Source organism: Crassostrea angulata, chromosome 6 (genome assembly GCF_025612915.1).
Source record: "Crassostrea angulata isolate pt1a10 chromosome 6, ASM2561291v2, whole genome shotgun sequence".
Lineage (NCBI taxonomy): Eukaryota > Metazoa > Mollusca > Bivalvia > Ostreida > Ostreidae > Magallana > Magallana angulata.
The window spans coordinates 13,436,709-13,458,306 of NC_069116.1; the positions used below are offsets into that span (position 1 = coordinate 13,436,709).

The 21,598-nt window shown below is 33.5% G+C and overlaps 1 protein-coding gene and 1 pseudogene across 1 annotated transcript in view; one reads left to right on the forward strand and one right to left on the reverse strand.

Moving 5' to 3' along the window:
* The first annotated feature begins 743 nt into the window (after positions 1-743).
* On the forward strand, positions 744-1,547 carry LOC128188210 (uncharacterized; annotated as a pseudogene).
* Positions 1,548-4,270: 2,723 nt separating this feature from the next.
* LOC128186677 (uncharacterized) overlaps positions 4,271-21,598 on the reverse strand; it is a 46,385-nt gene continuing 29,057 nt past the window's right edge. The window contains exon 11 of the mRNA XM_052856520.1: positions 4,271-4,894. Coding sequence (XP_052712480.1) covers positions 4,323-4,894 — 572 coding nt within the window. The 3' untranslated portion in view covers positions 4,271-4,322. The remainder of the gene's footprint in view (positions 4,895-21,598) is intronic.

The following is a 21,598-nucleotide window of genomic DNA, read 5'->3' on the forward strand; positions in this document are numbered from 1 at the left end:
TTTTTCTGGTTCACATGCAGAGTCATGTGTACTACAGTATATTTCTGGTTCACATGCAGAGTCGTGTGTACTAATTTTGGTTCACATGCAGAGTCGTGTGTACTAATTTTGATTCACATGCAGAGTCGTGTGTACTGTACTAATTTTGATTCACATGCAGAGTCGTGTGTTATAATTTTGATTCACTTGCACAGTCGTGTGCAATATTTTTTCTGGTTGACATGCAGACTCGTGTGTACTAATTTTGATTCACATGCAAAGTCGTGTGTACTGTACTAATTTTGATTGCACATGCAGAGTCGTGTGTACTGTACTAATTTTGATTCACATGCAGAGTCGAGTGTACTAATTTTGATTCACTTACACTGTCGTGTGCAATATTTTTTCTGGTTCACATGCAGAGTCATGTGCACTATTTTTCTGGTCAGCATGCAGAGTCGTTTGGACTAATTTTCTGTTCCTCATTCGTGGTCATGTGGACTATTACTAATGCACATGCAGAGATTCAATTTTTATATGCTCATGCAGATTCATGCACACATGCTTAATGTGTGTTGTTACATGTATGTAAGTTTACATGTGAATCTAAAGATATACACTGTTTTTGCGCAGTTCAGTCTTGATAATTGCAATTTCCTATTTAATGTTTGTGTGTCAAAATTGCAATTTATCAAATAACAATTAGCTCATGTGCGTATATCTGCATGATTTTAACAGTTTTAAAATATCTTGTAGGCGTTACCATGCCAAAACGCAAACATCCTGTGGAGACAAGTGAAAATACTAGTGCAAAACATAAACCTCAGGCTGAACCAATCGATTACTAGATTAGCGCAAGATTACTAGATTAGCGCAAGAAATTGTTAAATTGCAAAAACACGAATCTGATGCATCAAGTAGTACAGTTGTACCCCTAGAAAATGCTGCATCTGCTACATATGCAAACACCGTCAATGAGTTACCTGCACAAACGACTGCTTCTTCCTCTACGCAAGATAACCCTATACTGTCAGTAGTATCTCAACTTTAAGAAAACACAGGTGAGCCAGTGGGCACAAACAAAGGTTTCTTCAATTCTGATAATCTTATCCCTGTAACAGAAGGTGCGACAATACCACAAAAGATAAAGGCAAACATTTGGTCGAATGATTTTTTTAATTTAAAAGTATTATTGTCCCACCAAGATGAAGAACCTCTTATGCTGTGCATTACTCCGGGGGTCATTAATGTGCAGCATAGTTTAAAATCAAAAACCTCCATATTCATGAGTCAGTGGACTGAAGCCTTTCTTATCTTTATTAACATTAGAATTCCGAAACACCCACAGAAACTCCATAATTATTAAAATACCTGAGCTTTATTAGAGAAATGCAAGGACAGCATGAGGATGTTGCTTGGAGAACAAATGATGAATCTTTCAGAAAGCTTAGGGAGTCTTTGGCTGTAGTTTGGCAAAAACCTATTGAAGAATTAAGAGGTAAATGTATTGCCATGTCCAACATTTGTAGTGAAAAATCTTTCTAATATCATTGATTTTGTTGGTTTGAACCCTGCTCTATACAAGGGTCACAGCTTCAGGATAGGGCGCCACTCATGCTCTTCTGCAAACTGCATTCAAATAATGGAAGATAAAAATCTGATGCTATTCACAGATACATACGTTTGTCAAGCTTTACATTTTAAATACGTATAGCAAATGCTCTGTATGTGTGTATATATATATATATATATATATATATATATATATATATATATATATATATATATATATATATATATATATATATATATATATATATTTCTTGAAAGATTTTCACAGTTCAGAAGTTAACTGCTGTGCATTATAATTGTATCTGATATGCATTGTTTGTGTTTTTAATTCAATGTATAGATTAGTTGTATGTCACAATTCAATTCTCATCACAATTCCCTATCATTTGTCTTATATTGGACATAATTCAAATTGTGATTCATGTATAACATTTATCTATACTATGTGCATGATGTGGTTACACATAACATAACACAAGACAGAAGTAAACTGATGTGTTTATGTGCTGTATAGTTTTTTAACCATTGTTTCTGTCGTTTGATTTTGTCATTTGAGTAACATGTGCCTACTGGTTCATCTGAAAATGTTTGATTACATGTATATCTGTCTTTAAAACATGTTTGATAGTATAAAAACTTTTAACATGTTTACTATACTGTTATATTAACACAGTACAGAAATCAACTGATGTTTTTATGCTTGCAAGGTTAAAAATAAGATGTTCCTAGTGGTATTCAAATTTTTAACTGGTTGGGTTATATAGATAATCTGTGCCTTCATGATATGTTAATATTTATATCTCCATATAAAGCAGGGGTTAGTCATTGCCGTATGTGTTGTATGTACTGTTATCTTTCATATTGTTGATCATATGATCTGGCTAGTCCACCTGGAATGGGGTCTTTTTGTGCAAACCTGCTGTTTGCTTTTGGTGGCTGTTTTTGTTCAACAATATTTTTGTTGTATGTATATTTGGTACATGTTGATATTGTACATGTATACATCTTTCTTAAATATGGGGGAGGTCATTTGCTCACCTTTTATAACTTACATTCAATGTCTGGTAATTGATATCATGACTTTTTGAAGACCTCCCTAATTTTTCTGATTAGCAAAAAATAAATGGCAGTATATACACACAACCATGTTTTATGTTTTTCTATCAATCCTAGCCATATCAACAATATTACATAATACATCATTATTGTAAATAATAGCATTTATGTAAATTGTGATATGTTATTTTTATGCCAGTACCAAAAATAATAGTCGTCATAATATGATTGTAATTCTAATTTTTTTGTTTTTTTTTAGTATTTAGCTGATATTCTTTTTTGTTTGCTTTAACCAATCAGAGTGCGGCGTTTAGTCGCGCGATGTTTTGACTACGTCATTTAACTGACAGCTGTCAACAAGTTTGTAAATACCACAACCAACCCACCCTCCTTCCTCTTCATCACCTTTGTAGTTGAGGATTTATTTTGCAATGTATTACACACGTATGTTGCTATTGATGTGTGAAATGCTGTTTTTGTTCAACAATATTTTTGTTGTATGTATATTTGGTACAAGTTAATATTGTATACATCTTTGTTTAATATGGGGGAGGTCATTTGCTCACCTTTTATAACTTACATTCAATGTATGGTAATTGATATTATGACTGTTTGAAGACCTTCCCTTATTGCCTAATTTTTCTTTTTAGCAAAAATGAATGGCAATATATACACACAACCATATTTTATGGTTTTTCTATCAATCATAGCCAGATCAACAATATTACATAAAAACCATTATAATTCAGCTTAAAAACTCTGCATCACCTAAAGGCACATCCATTTTGAATATTGTTGCTGTTATCATTGTGTATTCATGTAGTTAAATATAAGCAAAGGTATCGTGACGAGATGTAAATACAAATGATTCAACGATCTAAAATAACAGAAAGAAAAAAGGTCAGTTTAAAACGTTTCAAACTGACAACAAATTAAAAGAACTTAACACTGGACTAATTGGTGATTTATGCACAGCTAAATTTATTAAAACCAGAACGTGCATGTAATACTGAACGACATTATATATATATATATATATATATATATATATATATATATATATATATATATATATATATATATATATATATATATATATATATAAACAAAAACTGAATTGCACTGGAATTAAAACGTTTAAAATGCAATTAAAATTGAAAGTGTGTTATGGGTGCCTTATCAAACATATGTAATGGCGATGTATTTACGAATTAATCCAATCTGATAACTAACAAATTTAAATCAGCTCATTTTAAGATACAAAATTTTCAATATACATTTTATATCAATGTCCTTTTAAATCTTATGTAGTATAGTACGAGTTGTTTGTTTCAAACATAGGCATTTTTTGAGTTTGTACAATCTTACTTTAATTAAGTTTTATGATTCATTCCGGTAAGTGTTCCCACTAGTCTAACATAACCACTGTCTTTGGTTATTTCCTAACTGGATTACACAATTCTGATTTTCGGTGATTTTCTTTACAAAAACAGATGAAGTAAATTGTAAGATAGATAGATCGATTTTTCACTGTTCCTATTGTTTGCAGGAAGTCAATTAAATTTTACAACCAACACTATCAATTTCTTATTTATTTCTTGTTTAAATACAAAAAACTTTAAATTTCCTCGGCAGTAACAGAGTCCGTAAACTTCGTTAAAAAGCTTCTGACTTCATTTTGCCTCTTCTTCACAACATTGGTTACTTTTTGTCTTTTACCATGGTTTAGATATTTCAGTTATTTGTTTTAATATGATTTGGGTCAGACTCTGATTTTTAATATGTTTTAACTTTTGAGCAACTGCTTTACAATCCTCTTTCGAATCAACATCATGATCTAGCCTAATGAGTGTTTTATACATGATGTCTAACAGTCTATTGTAACCTTTGACTGAAATTTTGGTAGGATCCGATATCTCCCGAAAAATGGTATGAATCCTATATAATCTTTCAATGTCATCTCCAATACCAAGGTTTTCCCCCCCGACGGGATTACCCCAACCTGATTTTGGACAGAGCTCTTCATCAAGGAAAAGTGTGTGTAATCTGTATAATACATGGACTGACTTTTTACGTTCTTCTTTTGATTCAAAAATGTGATTAAATTCTTTAGACAATGTTTCCTTTAGATAGCTTTTTTCTTGGTCCGTTAAATCGTTAAATAACGTTTCCACTGATTTCCCAGTAAGTCTACTGATGGTCGCTGCCATAACTTCCTGTATCAGTTTCAGACCTTCTTTACCCAACAGGTTGTACAGCCCTGTACACAGTTCTTTACTATCCTCATCTGCAAAAATAAAATTTTCACATTTACTCGATTTCTTTGTTTCTCTGTTTACCTTTGGATAGTGATTTTTTACTGTTTAGTTTTTTGTAAAATGATTTTATAACATAATCTAATAAATAAAAAAAAAAATTTGGCAGCAAAAACCCCTTCTTATACCCGCACTTTCTAAAGAAAAATCGGGTATATTGTTGTTACTCTGTTCCGTCCGTCCGTCTGTCCGTCCGTCCGTCCGTCCGTCTGTCACGTTTTACTTTCTCAAACTGCTCTTACATCTTATAAACCAGCAAACTGAACTCTTGGAGTTTGATTTCGGGTATCATGTTGTTTTGTAAAAAGGTTTCAAAAAGTCTCTGTTAGTCCTGGGGGTCAAATAATTGGTAAAAAATGACGTTTGTTCACAAAAAAACCTTCTTCCTCGAACTCCTCCTACATTTTCAACAGTAGGTAAATCATCTTTTGGAATATGTTTTAGGGTATCCTATAGATGCGCATTAAGGTTTCGGAATTTTCAATTTTGTCCTGGGGGTCATTTAATGGCTGAAAAATGACGTTTTTTTAACCCCAAAAATGGTTTCAAAAACGTCATTTTTTTGGCAGTAGCCAAATGATCTTCTAGAATATGATTGGGGGGGGGGTCATATTGAAGTGTGATCAGGTTCCAGAATTATGTTTTTTATTAAGGGGATCAGTGGGCAACAAAAAATGACGTTTTTTGCAAAAAAAGTATGGTTCCCAGAACTCCTCTTACAACTTTTGGAGTAGCTACGTCATCTCTTGGGATATAATTGGGGCTGTCCTATAGATGTGCAATAAGGTTTTAAGAATTTAAATTTCATCCAGGGAGTCAAATAGTAGCAGAAAATTGACATTTATCACTAAAAAATGGACCCAAGAGCTCCTCTTATGCTTTAATGGATAGACACATCATTTCTTGGGATATGATAGGGACTGTTCTATAGATGTGCAGTAAGGTTTTAAAAAATTAAATCCCATCCAGGGAGTCAAAAAGTAGCAGCAAATTGGCGTTTATCACTTCAAAAAAACATAGATCCTAGACCTCCTTTTATGATTTAATGGATAGACACATCATATCTTGGGATATGATAGGAACTGTTCCATAGATGCGCATTACGGTTTTGAAATATTAAATTTAACTCTGAGGCTCGTTTGATGCCCTTTAAGGATCAAGAATATATATGGTTAAGGGGTGGGGATTTCAACCGTTTTCGAGATATTCGTGCACTTCCTGTTCGAGGGGGGTCATGACCACCCCCGGGGCCCATGACCCACATACCGTTTGAAGCCCCTTGACACAAGAATGTATATGGTTTAAGTGTGGGGATCTCAACTGTTTTGAAGATATTAAGGGACTTGCTGTTTGAGGGGGTCAGGACCATCCACAGGGTCCATGACCTACATAACATTTGATGCTGATGCCCATTGACATCAGAAACATGAATATATATGGTTAAGGGGTCATGATTATTACAGTTTCTGAGATATATGGTATTTTCAAATTCCTGGGGGTGGGGATAACCCCAGGGGTCAGATCTAACAAGATATTTGTGAGCCAATGCTCACTAGTGATACCCCCGCTCTGATGTGAATATGCAAAATAAGCAAGGTCGACATTTAACAGAAAGCTGGCATCCGATTGGTACAGAAATATTTCCCACAATATGGCATGCCAAAACAAATAGTGTGTTAAAATTTCAAGCATCTGCGATAAATAGCTGCTAAGAAATCTTTGACGAAAATTTGTTTGAAAATTTTGGCTAAAAATAAACAAAGTCGTCATTTAACAGGAAGTTGACACCCGATTGGTACAGAAATACATCCCACGATATGGCATGCCTATACAAATATTGTGTAAAAATTTCAAGCATCTGCGATACGCGGGTAGGTTAAGGCAACTCCGAGTTTAATGACCGTCAAAATTATGATCAATTTAAAAACTGTTAATTTCAATGAAAACAGTGCTGAATATGAATACCAAGTGAATGTGTTCCCAAAGGTATTATTTTTCTACTTCGGAATCGACTCGATCTTTGAAGCTGCCGAGCCATGGTATCACGTGACAGTTAAAAATATATCACTTTTTTACCTTAACAAATAACGAAAAAGTGTAACACTACCCCGAAGTTTATTTGTATGTTTGCTACTATAATTCGATTGGCAATTAGTTTATGTTTATTGGTATTACTGCTAGAATCCTATTGTTAATCGCATAAAAAAGATATTGTAAATATTTATCGGAAACCCTCTCAACTTCTATAATTTCATTGAAAATACTACGTATTTTTCATTTAAAACAACGAAGCACAGGATTCTAGCAGCACTTTTCAAGTAGTTTAGGTCATATACAGTTGATATTTACTAAAGTCATCTTTCATAATATCAGGGGTAGTGTTACACTTTTGCCTTTTTTGTACACATTGACAGAGGAAAGGATGGTCAAGCCATATAAATGTCGATCTGCTTACCTTAAAACACTCGCTGATAAAACAAAATATCCATGCCTGTATTATCCTGAATAAATCCTAACTGACACTCATCTAAATCTTAGATATCTGTATTAAATAAGTCTTATTTCGGCATTATTTACACTGCATTCCGATGATTTGTCTCCCGACATGATCTTCTCTATTAAACATGCTTGTGATGTCATCAATGATAATTATACGCAATAGAGAGAAATCGAAGCTATATTAAGTTAGAAGAGTTTCTAGTGATATTTTATGCCTGTAGTTTTTATAATTTAAACCAGAGATAAAGTTAAAATCGACATATTTCTGAGTAAAATATGACATCATGCTGCTTATTGTGACGTCATATCGATCAGAGGAATTTATTCGCATTTGTTGCCTTATCATACCCGCGTAAATAGTTGCTGAGAAATCTTTGAGGAAAATTTGTTTGAAAATTTTGGTTTAAAAATACGCAAAGTCGTCATTTAACAGGAAGTTGACGTCCGATTGATACAAAAATATATCCCCCAATATGGCATGCCTAAACAAATAGTGTGTTAAAATTTCAAGCATCTGCGATAAATAGTTGCTGAGAAATCTTTGACGAAAATTTGTTTGAAAATGTTGGTTAAAAAATAAGCAAAGTCGTCATTTAACAGGAAGTTTACGTCCGATTGGTACAAAAATAAATCCCACGATATGGCTTGCCTTAACAAACACTGTGTTAAAATTTCAAGCATCTGCAATAAAAAGTTGCTGAGATAAATGCGACAGAAATTTTTGTTACGGACGGACGGACGGACAGACAGACAGACAGACGGACAGACAGACGGACAGACGGACGGACAGACAGACGGACGGACGGATGGACAGACAGACACACAAGGGTAAAACACTATACCCCCTCTCCTTCGGAGCGGGGGTATAATAAACCCTACATATTGCCAGTAACAGTCAAAATATGATTATGAAAACCCTATATTATTATCTTTGTCCTTTTTGAAGTTACCATTTACAATAGAGTCTTCGATTCTTCATACAAGGTTCAATGTTAGACCCCACACCCTGTTGACACCCCCCCCCCCCAAAAAAAAAAGTGGTTGTCAAAACCAAAATGAGAAAAATCAAACCAGGGTGCACAACTAGATATGCAGGCCTATCATATCCTAGAGTTTTGTACAATTCTGTTCAGCCATCTCTGAGAAATAAGTTCAGAGCGGGAAAGAAGAAAAAGAAGACACAGAATAATAATACATGTATTAAGAACCATACAAAAACAATAAGTCTCCAAATTTCATTCGGGAGACTTAGTAATAAAGATTAAATAGAGAAAGGATCATCAAACATCAATAATTTAAAGATAATTGACAATTTCTGATTCTTAGGGGGTCAGGATGACCCCTTAGGGTCATCACTTACATGCCATAATGATCTGATGGGCCATGACCTAAGGAGGAATAATATCTTTGGATTAAGGTGGGGATCTCAATGGTTTTTATGATATTTGATAATTTCAGGAAGAGCACTTGGGATCATGACCTACATACCATCTGAAATGCCTTGAACAAAGAAACAATGATATAATATGTACATTATATATGATTCAATTTAAGAACCCAGATATAGATCAATCATCTATGTTTCGTAATACTTTCTATGTATACATGTATTAGTTTATTTTTAAGGTTTTCCGCTGGGAGCGGAAAACCTTACTATTATTCTGAAAAATTTTCAAATTTCTTATTATTTTTTTTTTTCTTCTAGACGCCAACTTTGATCCTTAATATCTCGCTCGTTTGTTCATCAATTGTTTTGAAATTTTCAGGACTGATAACATGCCGCGTGATGTTGTCGTTGCATATTTTAGTTGAGGAAAATCCATATCCGGTTTTGAGTTATTCCCCTTTTAGTAAAATTTAACGACTTCTTTTGTCCAGGGGGGTTTAGCTTTACCGAGGACTGGCAGAGTCTCAAAGATGGGCTGGTTTGGAAGCTAATACATTGAATTTGTGCGAGATATATTTTATTTATTATTTAAATGCAAATAAAAGGGGTGGTATAGATGTTGAAACAAAGGTAAGAAAAAAAATCCAAAAAATTCGCGTATTTTCCGTGTTAGTTTTCTACCTGATAAAAATTTGTTATAACATGTATTTTAAAAGTTATTGGTCTTACCCAGACCTTTCATTCGGTATACCGAAAAAGGGGCTGGCCCCTATAATTAGGGAGTTAGAGGCGTCCAAAGTTTCTTGTCAATAACTTAAAAAGGAATAAAAATTTCTAATGCATTATTGAAGCAAAGTTGTAAAGAAATTAATTTTGAATCCTTCCATGGTATTCAATTTAATGTTTTCGTAATTTATAGTCAGTATTTGCAGAAACAATTGTTGTCAGTTCGGTCCATTTTTGTGGGGGTGCGCACGTTTATGAGGTTATGAAAGGGCTTCTTGTAAGGCACTAACTGATACATGTAGCGCGCAAAAATAATTCCACATAAAATTCCCAAATGTTTTTATTCATATGTACATTTTCATTTCATAAAGATGAACCTCTTTGACCTTATTTTTGTTGTTTGTTTTATTACTGTACCCCTGTCTATATTTAGATGCATTGCGAGACTCAGGTAACCGATCGATAGGCGAGTCGCTAGCTGTATTCAGGCCGTCGCCTAGACGACAGACTGGTGCACGTGCTTGTAGAGCTGGACGTACACGTTAAACGCCCCACTGTGTTACTGTAACACTAAACAGAGACATTTTGAATTGTTTCAGTACTGGGAGATGTGTTAATAAAATGGTTCCAATGCATGGTAATTAAACTCAACTTTTCTACAATACGTATACACGGCCGTCTTACAAAGCACAATGTGTATTACTGGCATGACAAATGTACGCTAGCAATTGAAACGAACGAGGGATAGCTCCCGATAAAAGCAAAAAAAAAATACTGATTTGCGAAGGATATAATATAATTATCATCGTGGAGATGATTTTAAAAAGTGAACTTGATATTCGTATACGATAATATTTGAATCCAAAGCCGCTAGTTTTAAGTTACGGTTATTAGGGATATTAATTATGACTTGCCCCGCGTTTCACGTTTTTTATATCTACAAACGAAAATACAAAACAACCTTCAGCAGCAACTTATAAATTATTTATTCCATACACAATTCTAAAGAGGTAATTAAATAAATTTTACAAAAGCTTTATACTTGTACTCGCTATATCTTCCATGGAAAAAAGTGGCATGGAAAAAATGTTGTTCAATGTTCATCAAATACGCTGTAGCCTTAGCAATCGAAAATAATTAACAAACTGTATATTGATAGATTGACATATCAACAAACATTCAGACCCGCAATGTGTTTTGTTACAAGTTCTATAAAATGTAGACTCAATGACTGATTTATTTACCGTGTTCCGTCTGGGTTATTTTGAATCACGTGTGTACGTTATGTGTAGCCATATAGATGAACTCTTTAAGTGTTTAATTTTTAAAAGAAATTGTGTACATGCAGAGCAATGCAATGCTAGGACAATTAAATTCCAACAATGTATATGGTGAGGCCGGTCGGACTGATACTGGTTCTGCTTGTTCTAGAAATAGCGAATGTAAGACGAAGTATTGGAGTGTTATATTTTAAACAAATATAAGTATTGCTTTCTTAAAAGCTTTCATTACTCAACAAAGTATTTTATTGGAAGCATTCTTAGTTACCTTAGCTGATTATATGTACCGCTCGGCCTGTATCCCGGAAAAATTGACTACCAGCCGAAATTTTTCATACAAGGTCTACAGACTTGCAGCTAACATTACCTTTAAAAATAAATTTTAGAATTTGCCGCTGTTTATAAATTCATTAAAAAGACGCGCAGAATCAAGTGGTAATATGTCGTTTGATTTGGGATTTATGACGTCTATTTATATTGTTTTCATTAAAATTATTTTATTATTTCAAGCTTGTGGGTGGAATGATATCAGTTTCGCATGTTATATTACATAAACATGTCCTCTCACCACTTTTTCTCGCAGCAACTATTTTTTTAAAATTTACATAAAAAATTGAATTATCATGGAGTTGCCCCCCCCCCCCCCCCGTTTTTGGTAGCATATAAAAACAATGGTATAAAAATCATGAAATTATGAGTGAAATTTTGAAAATTTTGGAAAATTCAAAATCCTTCTTTTTTCTTTTTCTTTTTTTGCTTGTCAAGATTTGTTGGATGAATTTGCCCCCCCCCCCTTTCAAAAACGCTGCTACGTGCCTGGAAATTACTCATTTCTTTATTCCCCTCTTTAATAAACAAAACAAACCAACAGACATAACCGATCCAGATAAATATAATTACATGTATCAAAAATAAACTTAAAAAACAAACTACATATTCATCCTTCACCCACAATATTGCCTTTTCGATATTTGTCATCGTTGTAGACCCGTGTAACAATCTGTTAAGTAGGTGCTTGCACGACAAAGAACCCCTTGCTGATCTACATATTCATTAACGCATACAAAGAAAAAAATATATTTTTATTTATTTTTGAATTTCTTTTGATGTAAAAAAGAGAAGAAATTGGTTCCCAGTCTCTCTTTATGCCTGTTTGTTAGCGGTTAATCCAAGTTAATTTTGAATATCCTTTTGTAATTTGAAAAAATGCGATGTAAATTTTTTTTCCATGCAATATTTCGGATAAAGCAATGAAGAGTTGTTTCTTGAAATTTTATTAGACCATAAAATTGTAAAATGCTAACATTGAAAATTGTGCCCGATTTCTTTCTCTTCTTTAAGGTAAAACTTTAATGATTTAAAAAATGATTCTTTGAGACAAACAAATTGACATAATCAATAAGAGTTTGACAATCTCTAACTGCAGGTCTGTAGCTTTTAGTCTGAAAAAGAATCGTATGGACGACCTAGGACACATATCGTCCATCCGAATTTCTTGAAAATTGCCATTTCTTTCGTACGCGGATGCAATACTCACCGAGACTAAATTGTTCGAATTTTAAGTTTTAACTGCTTTGAAAGGTAATATTGGTTTTCTGATAATTATGAACATGACTAATTAAATAAAAATGGTTAAAATTACAGTAAAATTACCGGCATCGGTCTTCTCCATGCGCGGATCTAGAAGTGGAAGGGTTCCAGACCCCCCCCCCCCCCCTGCGAAATTTCTTTCAATTACGTGTACATTATAAACTTACCAAATATGCATCGGACATCCCTTGGCAAACTCAAATAACCGTCTGACTTTTCAACCCCCACCCCGTAAAAAATTTTTGGTCCGCGCATGTTCCCCTCCTCGAAATACAAAATTATTCTTCAAAACCCCCTGTAAAATTTCCAGGATCTCCGCATATATACTAAGAGATTCATCTTTTTACCTTCGTACCGAACATAACCACAGTCCCACTCTGTGAATAAAATGCGGCGAATCAAACTAGAGACAACGTGTTAAGATCTGTATTTGCTTATAAACATGTAGTATCATCGTGCAAAATGCACTGTTCAATTATATTTTTTTTTTGGACTTTACTTGTAAAATTCAACATCTGTTTCGTAATTTTATCTCACAGTTTATTTCTTACAAAGTTACTATTTATTTAGTGATTGACACTTTTCAGACTTTATATGTGATTTCAAAGAGACAAAGTGTCATGTATCAAGGTCTGTTAATATTGTGCAATTATCAGATTTTCATTTCTTGGACATCAAAGACTCATTGAGTTTATTTAATTATTTTATATCTGTGTACCTCCTTTCACTCAGCTTACTTATATCATTACCTGTCAATTTATACTCATTGTTAAGATTCTTATAAATAGTTATGTACAATTGTCAATGCAAGTCTGGAATACGGCGGCCAGCCCCGGTCACGTCCGACTCTCCCAGAGTCTTGAGTCCGGAGGCCACTACTGGCCATATCCGACTTGTTTGTAACATGTCTGTCTGTTAAATTGTTATAATGTTGCCATCGGTGAGTCTCGTCCAATTTATGTGGAATCCTGCATCAATTGCCTGTTTATTTCTCTGGAACTGTATACTGGTGGACCTTCGGGAATACGGCAAACCTACCCTTCGTTTTAGCTTACGGCCCACAGCGCGCCACAACCTTATACCTTATACATTTTACGCCAACATTCCCTCACCCGGTTCGTACTGCACACGACCGATGCAGATCCAGACGAATTCTCTAGCACCGAATATAATAATTTGTTTCTCAGTGTTTATACATCTAATTTTGTACTATGGTTAGCTATCATTTTTTTGTAATACGTCACAAGTATGACGCAGCTACGACGGAAAACCTAATCGTTGCTTGCAACGAGCTCGTCTCTAGTTTGTTCTATACTATTCATGTTCATGACTGTAGTATGGCTAAGTCTTATTTTAATTACATTAAAAAATTGTCAAATATATGACTTGGAACCCCCACCCCCTAACAGACACAAATATAAACTGCCCCCCCACCTTAATTGTCTAATGATCTATTAAAATCAATATATAATTTGGGTGTCTAAAAATTTTTATAAACTGGTAAAAAATGTTATTCTTAAAAAAATTACATTACACCTTGCATAATTCACAAATGATCTATTGAAATATGATCAGAGGTCATTTTTCTACCTTGGGATCAATAAGTACATGTAATTAATAACAATAAATGATTCAAATTATAAATGTTTATACTCCACATTCACCCCCCCCCCCCCCAAGTTAACCTGGTTCTAAAGATTCAGTCTTCTTAACACATTCTTACTTTGTGTGCAGTAGCAAATTTTAAATCATTTCTTGATTGCTTTTTCTCTCCTGATGCACATTAACACTTTGGAAATTGCTTAATTCAATTTTTAAGATTTATAAACAAAATGTTATACATGTATGCATGTGTATTCGCCTATTTGGGGCAATTGTAATTAAAGTCTCCTAGGAATTACCCACATGGATCAAACACTATTGTAACATATGAATAAGATACAATACTTTATTATTTCTAGATCTAGAATGTCAGGGTGTCTCCAAGGGGGCATACTCTATATACAATTTTACGCGCAATGACACAAAGAGCAAGAATAAATTATATGGTTTAGGGATGAGGATCTCAGATCTCAGATATAAGTTAACAAAAAATACAGTGTATCATCATTTCCTATTTCATAAAGGCAGGGGGAGGGGTGGGGGTTAAAGACACCACCTGGGGATCATTAATGTTCTCTACACCATTTGATGCATCATAATGACATTAGAAGATATTTTGTATTTTCCTGATCGCTTCATGACCAAAACAGTCCCATAAGGTCATGACCTACATTGTATTTGATGCATTATAATACATTAAGAAAGAAATACTCCTTCCTTCCTATAATAACTCATATAAAAATGATAAGTGTCAAGTACACTTACTTACATGTAATACACAAATTTAATAAGAAATTGTTTATACAGGGTCAATATGGGGTCAACTCAATAGTGCAAGTCTGACAAATGAAAACAATAACTTTTGCAACTAAAATGACAGAAACTTTACAAATGCGATAGGATAGGTAACGATGATAAGCTTATTTAAATATTAAAAGATGATGATACCGTATGCTGTCAAAGGGAGATCACATTTAGAAAGTGAAAGTAGAACTTATGTATGCTGGCATCTCAATATATTGTGCTTCTGCTACTACATGTATTATGCTTACCTATATTTGTCAACATCATAATGATAATCCAATTAAAACACAATAATGAATTCGATTAGCTGATCTTAACTAATCCTTTTCTGCATATGGAAAACACAGACATGTATGTATACACGTGAACCCATCTAATCGAAGAGCTGGGTAAAACTAGTACACGCTAATGAGACCTGCAGACCTGTGTTGTGTACGTAACTTCAGACAAAGATCAGTTATTTGTAACATGCATGTATTTTTATGACATATTCTTCAAATCCACTTGCACTATTGTATTAGATAAATAACAGCTTTAAGGTGGTGCAGGACACCTGCATATTGTGATGTATACTTTCTATTGAGATAAACAATTAAGTATATAAAAAATTAATTAAATATTTACCCCCCAAATAATGTTACCTAACATTGAGGCACAATGGGTTAGAGCGTTTACATGTCTGTATAAGAGCATTGGGGTCCAAGGTGTATTTTTGGTAATTTTACAATTGATATAAATGATTTTTCATGGGGGGGGGGGAATCTGGACCCCTCACTCCCACCCCTTCTCTAAATCTTTGCACACGATGATGTACATGTAGGCATACAGAAGCAAATCTAAAACCGGCAACCGCCACGGGGAGGGGGCGTTTAATTTCATTTTGTTTTTGTAATAATTATATAGACTGTTATACTTTCTATGACATGAAATGTTAAGATTATTGATTAACTGAAAATTCACTGCAAACAGTTCAACCCCAAATTGCACATAAAGTGTTGCTCATGTGTATTATCATATGGGAAGGGATCACATCCTTCAGTTATGAAAATTATAAATTTTAAATGTATTACCAAAGCTTGCATGTGGCCTTTATTTTTAATTAAACTGGTACAAAATAGTGTTATTTAGGGGCAAACACTTGGTGCGGGTATTACTGTCTAATGACAGCATCTAGTTTCTTTTTACTCGTACATTTTTGATGGAAAAATAATTTTCATTCTGACTCCATATATATATATATATATATATATATATATATATATATATATATATATATATATATATATATATATATATATATATATATATATATATATATATATATATACTGTCATTCTTCAGAAATGCAATTTTTTTTCATGATTTTCTGTATTATATATTCATTCATAATTCTAATTAATATTTCTGTTCCATAAAAATGCAATATAAACTTTTGATTAAGGTATACAGCATGTTAGTTTAAACAATATTTATTTAGTAAATTTCATCATACATATTATAATGACAGTACACAGAAGATTGCGAAACAAGCCAAAAGGCTTATGTTAATCTCGCTCTCGTCATTTTACCAATGAAAGGTGGGTTAAATTTTCAATTACAATAACATTGCACATAAACATGTAGGGGGAAGAAAAAAGAAAATGAAAGGCGAGAAAAGAATAGCTGGAATTGAGTATTGGGACAATTGTATTAAACCAATAGATAATGTCTATACTTATAGACTAAGGTTACTTAAACATGTATTAATATTGAACCATAATGTTGCTTAGTAGCTCTAAATAAGCATTATATATCTGTGAACATACAGGTACTTACAAATATGGTATTTAATGTAATACAGTAGTTATAGTAAAACAACAGGTGAACTCAGAACCTTTTACTTTCAACAAGAAATTTCTGGACAAGGTAAAAAATATTGTTGTTTTCACTTTCAGATAAATTAGCGTTACCATATAACAATAATTCAACATTAAGAAAATATGGAAGTGTCAGGATTGTATTGATCCTAAATTTGGAATATGCATTACAGTGTAATAAAAAATGGCCAGTACTTTCAACCTCGCCGCAAATACAAAGTGGCGAGTTGATTAACTTTCTTTGAAACAAATGAAGATTAAGACCACTACATTCTAGTCTTAGTTTGGAGTGAAGAGTTTGGGATATTCTGGTACCTAAATAAAAATAATTTGGGATTTTAATCCTACTGTAAGTATGTCTTAAAGCAATGCAATGAAGGATTTGATTGCACATTTTGGGGTTAAGCATTCCATTGTCTTATTGTAGCTGGGAAGAATGAATTAAAATAAAGCTTAGTTCTTGTATTGATTTCTCGCAGTGGGTGCATTGTTCTTGTGTTGTAGTTATGTCCTTGAGTTTTTTGTGATTGGATGATAGTAGATAAGTAATTGGGAGCCATATTGTGAAATATTTTGTGAAGTTGAATAAGACGTTGATTTTTCCTACGTTTCGATTATGGTTCCCATCCCGTTTCTTTATATAGCAGATGTCTGTATGCCAGTCTATAACTGTTTCATCTACATGTAAATTTCAAGACAAATTACTACTAAGAATAACTCCTAAGTGTTTATGTGTTTCTACTTCTTTCAGGTGAACATCATTAAATATTAGGGAGGGATGAAAGGGTTTCTTGAGTTTATTAGATATGGTTAGACATGCCGTTTTGGTTGGGTTAAAAGACACACGCCACTGTTTTGACCATTTATGTATTTTTTCAAGGTCTGTATTTAATAAACATGCTGAAGTATCAGCATTATCAACAACAATATAATGAGATGTATCGTCAGCAAATAATTTGACCATACATTTAATATTTGTCATTTATATATATATAAGGAAAAGTAAAGGACAAAGTATGCTAACTTTGGGTACCCGAGCCTTAATATGGCCAATGTTTGATTTACTACCATTGATTACGACATAATGTTTTCTATCATGTAAGTAATTTCTAAACCATTCGAGTAATTCTCCTCGAACGCCAAATTTTTCAAGCTTGTACAGTAGACCAATGTGCCATACTTTGTCAAAAGCCTTGCTTATATCGAAAAATACAACTCTAACTTCTTTTCTCTGATCGACTGCTTTGTAAAAATCACTAGTTATACTTAATAACTGATTGACCGTAGAATCATTTGGTCTAAAGCCAGATTGGTGCGGTGTAAGAATATCGTTGGTGAGAATGAAGTTGTATAAATGTTTGAAAATACACTTTTCCATACATTTACCAAGAACACTTACTAATGATATCGGCCTATAATTGCTAACGATATTGCTGGCGCCTTTTTGAATACAGGGATAACGTTTGCAATTTTCCATTGGGCTGGAACTGTAGACTTACGAAGCGATAAATTGAAAAACTTGCTTAGTGGTTCGGCAATAGCTGGCGAAGCTTGCTTTAGTAATGTTGGGTTGATGCAATCCGGCCCGGTAGCCTAGCTCGTGTCTAGTGTTTCTAAGACATCTTAAACGTCTTGTGTTGAGATCACTATGTTCGAAATGGTACATGTATCACTAAAACTATCGTAGTTTGGTAACTCAGTATTTTCGTCGTTAACTTCTGATTGTGTCAGAAGTAATTGTTAAAAAAAATTTGCTTTCATTTTATTGTCATTTATTGGCAGGCTGTGTTCCTCGCTTTTAATCGGAGGATAAGAACTTGAGTTTTTAGAACCGATGATTTTTCTTGATATTATCCAAAATTGTTTAGAGCTTAAGTTACCTGTTTTTAATCAATCTCTACCCAGAGTTATCGTTCCTGCTTCGCTCCACTTATACCTCTGTTTACGTCTAAAAAGTAGTGCCACGAAAACATTGGTAATGGAGTATTACTCCGAGAAATAGTTCTTTGTTTGTTACAGTGATTTACCAATAAAAATCTTTTTATCTCAATATTTTTAGCAAGGCTTTAACATCGAAATGTAGACTGAATACATATAAAACTATAATTTATAATATCATGAGAATTGGTTTTGCCAGGATTCTTGGCATTTAGACGTTAACAAAGGTGTTGTAGCGCAGCGTAATACGCCCTCTGGTGAGAGATTGGTTTTTAATGTGTTCGAAATCTCATCGTAATATGCTTGTTTTGCATTCCTTATTTTATTTACACCAGAGTTGGGGTCAATTACTTTGAAAAGTAAATAATTACTCTCAAATACATTGACAATTTTATCAATTACTTGCAATTACAATTACATTGAATTTTTAAAATGTAATTAATTACTCTCAATTACTTTGATAAATGTAATTAATTACATTTCAAATACTTTAGTTTTATTTTTTTAAATTTTGAGAACATATACATATATTAACAGCATTAAGATATACAGAGCTTTATGTACGGTTATGTTTTTAAAGGTTGTATACTGCTAGTTCAGTTCAGATCAGATTTCTTGAAAATTTCTAGAAAAATTTTCTTTAACATTAAATTCATTAAGTACCATTGAGTTAATTTTTGGTTCTGAATAATATTTTCACTATAGTGAATTTTTATTCACATATTAAAACTATGTTTATTCAGAAAGTACAACTTTTGGCAGTACAGCATATCAGTATATAAACAATAATTGCTATAATTCACAAGAATGAGGTATTTTGACTCCCTTAAGTCTAAAATCAATTGGGGTATTAGAGGAGTTCACACCTCCACAAAATTAGATCTTTACCTATTGCCCTGGGCAGTGTGTTATGCTGTATAAACATATGAAACATTGTGGGACATTTAATTATTGTATAAACAAAAGTCCATGCCAAACATGTATAAAATCTATTTATCATTATAAAACACCTTTTTTATATTTTAAACTTGGAAAAAAAGTAATTGAGATGTAATTGAAAAGTAATTGAAAATACACAATATTTTTGGAATGTATTTAAATACATTCAATTACTTGTAATTGAAGACAGACTCAATTACAAATTACTTTCAATTACTTTGAAAAATGTAATTAATTACACTCCATTACAAATACTTTTTTCAAGTACCCCATCCCCGATTTACACATACATTTCTTATTTTTCTATACTTTGCCCAGTCATAGGGAGAATTTGTTGTTTAAAGGTTGAAGCAGTCGGTCGCCATATTAGTTTCGATCGCTCCTCTACTGTCACTGGGGGTATATATACCGGTTGAGAAAGTTACAGTCAGTTGCTTTTCGATCGAGGCATTGACAATGCATGAACTACACATTGTAGTAAAATGTAGTAATAAAGAATAAAGAAAACAACAATCAATGAAATACAAATATATTTATTCTTTGAAAGGACGTCCAAGGTATCCGTATTTTTTTGCACAGACAGTGCTGCCTTACTTTGCATGCATATCGAACACGTGTGTCGTTCATACAGAGTGCATAACGTCTGCCTCTTCTTGAAAACCCCGGCGACACTACATCCAACACAGTAGATAAATGATAGTAAAACCAAGAAAGTAACAACGTTTCTATCCGTTCCTACAAAAACTCCCCGTTTATAAAATCCATGCGATAATTGACGTTGCTCTATCTGCCACAGTGTGTGGTTTGCGCATGTGCGATGTTATAACATATACAGGGAAACGGTCTACAATCATCGAGGAATTTTTGAAGTATCTGCGCCTGGATTTCAGTCTGTCTTGTTAGGTCGTTTATTGGATATATCTTGCCAGTGAAATGGTTGTCTTATTATTTTTGTTCAAATCGCGTTTTTATAAGTCTTTTCGTCCAAGGTAACGTGTTCGGTTTATGAAATTCCTGAATGCGGTGAAGCAAGACGAGGGCTCTCGGCCTTATATAGGGGGTATGTAGCGATGAGCAGAACAATAGAAATCGACAACTAATATAGCGGTAGTCGGAGATAAAAGGGAAACAATGCGTATTTATGAATTCATGTCAGCTTTAATGCCCCAGTCACACATTCACTGATTAAATGCCGGATTAGCTACGAAAGCGATCCGGAATCATTCTTGGCGATATGTAGTGACCCGTGACTTTTCTGTCTGTTATCATATCCAAACGTAGCAATTCTTGTATAGCTGCGACAATTTTTAAACATGTTCAAAATTCCACTATGGATAAAACCACCGTAATACTTCCTTAAAAAAACTTACTAAACCGTTTTAGAACGTAGAAGTCCGTTTTAACTCCGTATAAATCTGACAGTAATTCGTATGTATCAATTTGTATCCATTCCGTAGTGCATCCGTACTTATTTAAACTCCGTATCATTAGATTTTCCGGTGTCAACCGTGGAAAATAATCTGTAGTAGGACCTAGGAGTTGATCGGTGAATGTGTGACTGGGGCATTAACGATTATTTGATTTTCTGGTGTCAACCGTGGAAAATATTCCGTAGTAGAACCATGGAGTTGATCCGTGAATGTGTGACTGGGGCATTAGCAATGTAACGAAGGCGTTTTCTAGCTCTAATAGATTTCCTTATATTATTATGCATCCATGGCGGATTATTGGGGCGTAAAGTAATAATTTTTAATTAAAAAGAATTGTTTTTGTGGCTGAGTTAATAATGCAGTTTGTAATACTGTCACAAGTTTGATCAATATCATTATTGTGCAGACTATCCCAGTCTTGATTCTTAATAAGGAATTGATAATCTTGGAAATCGGTATTTGAAAAGGACCAACTTTTTCTCTTATATGTTCTTGTATGATATTTCGGTAGTTTTAGTACACAAAAGATTGGACAATGGTTTTTTATATTGCTTGGAAGAATATTATCTCCAACACCTAGAATTCAATGACGTCTTTATTATTAACAACTAATAGGTCCAGTAAG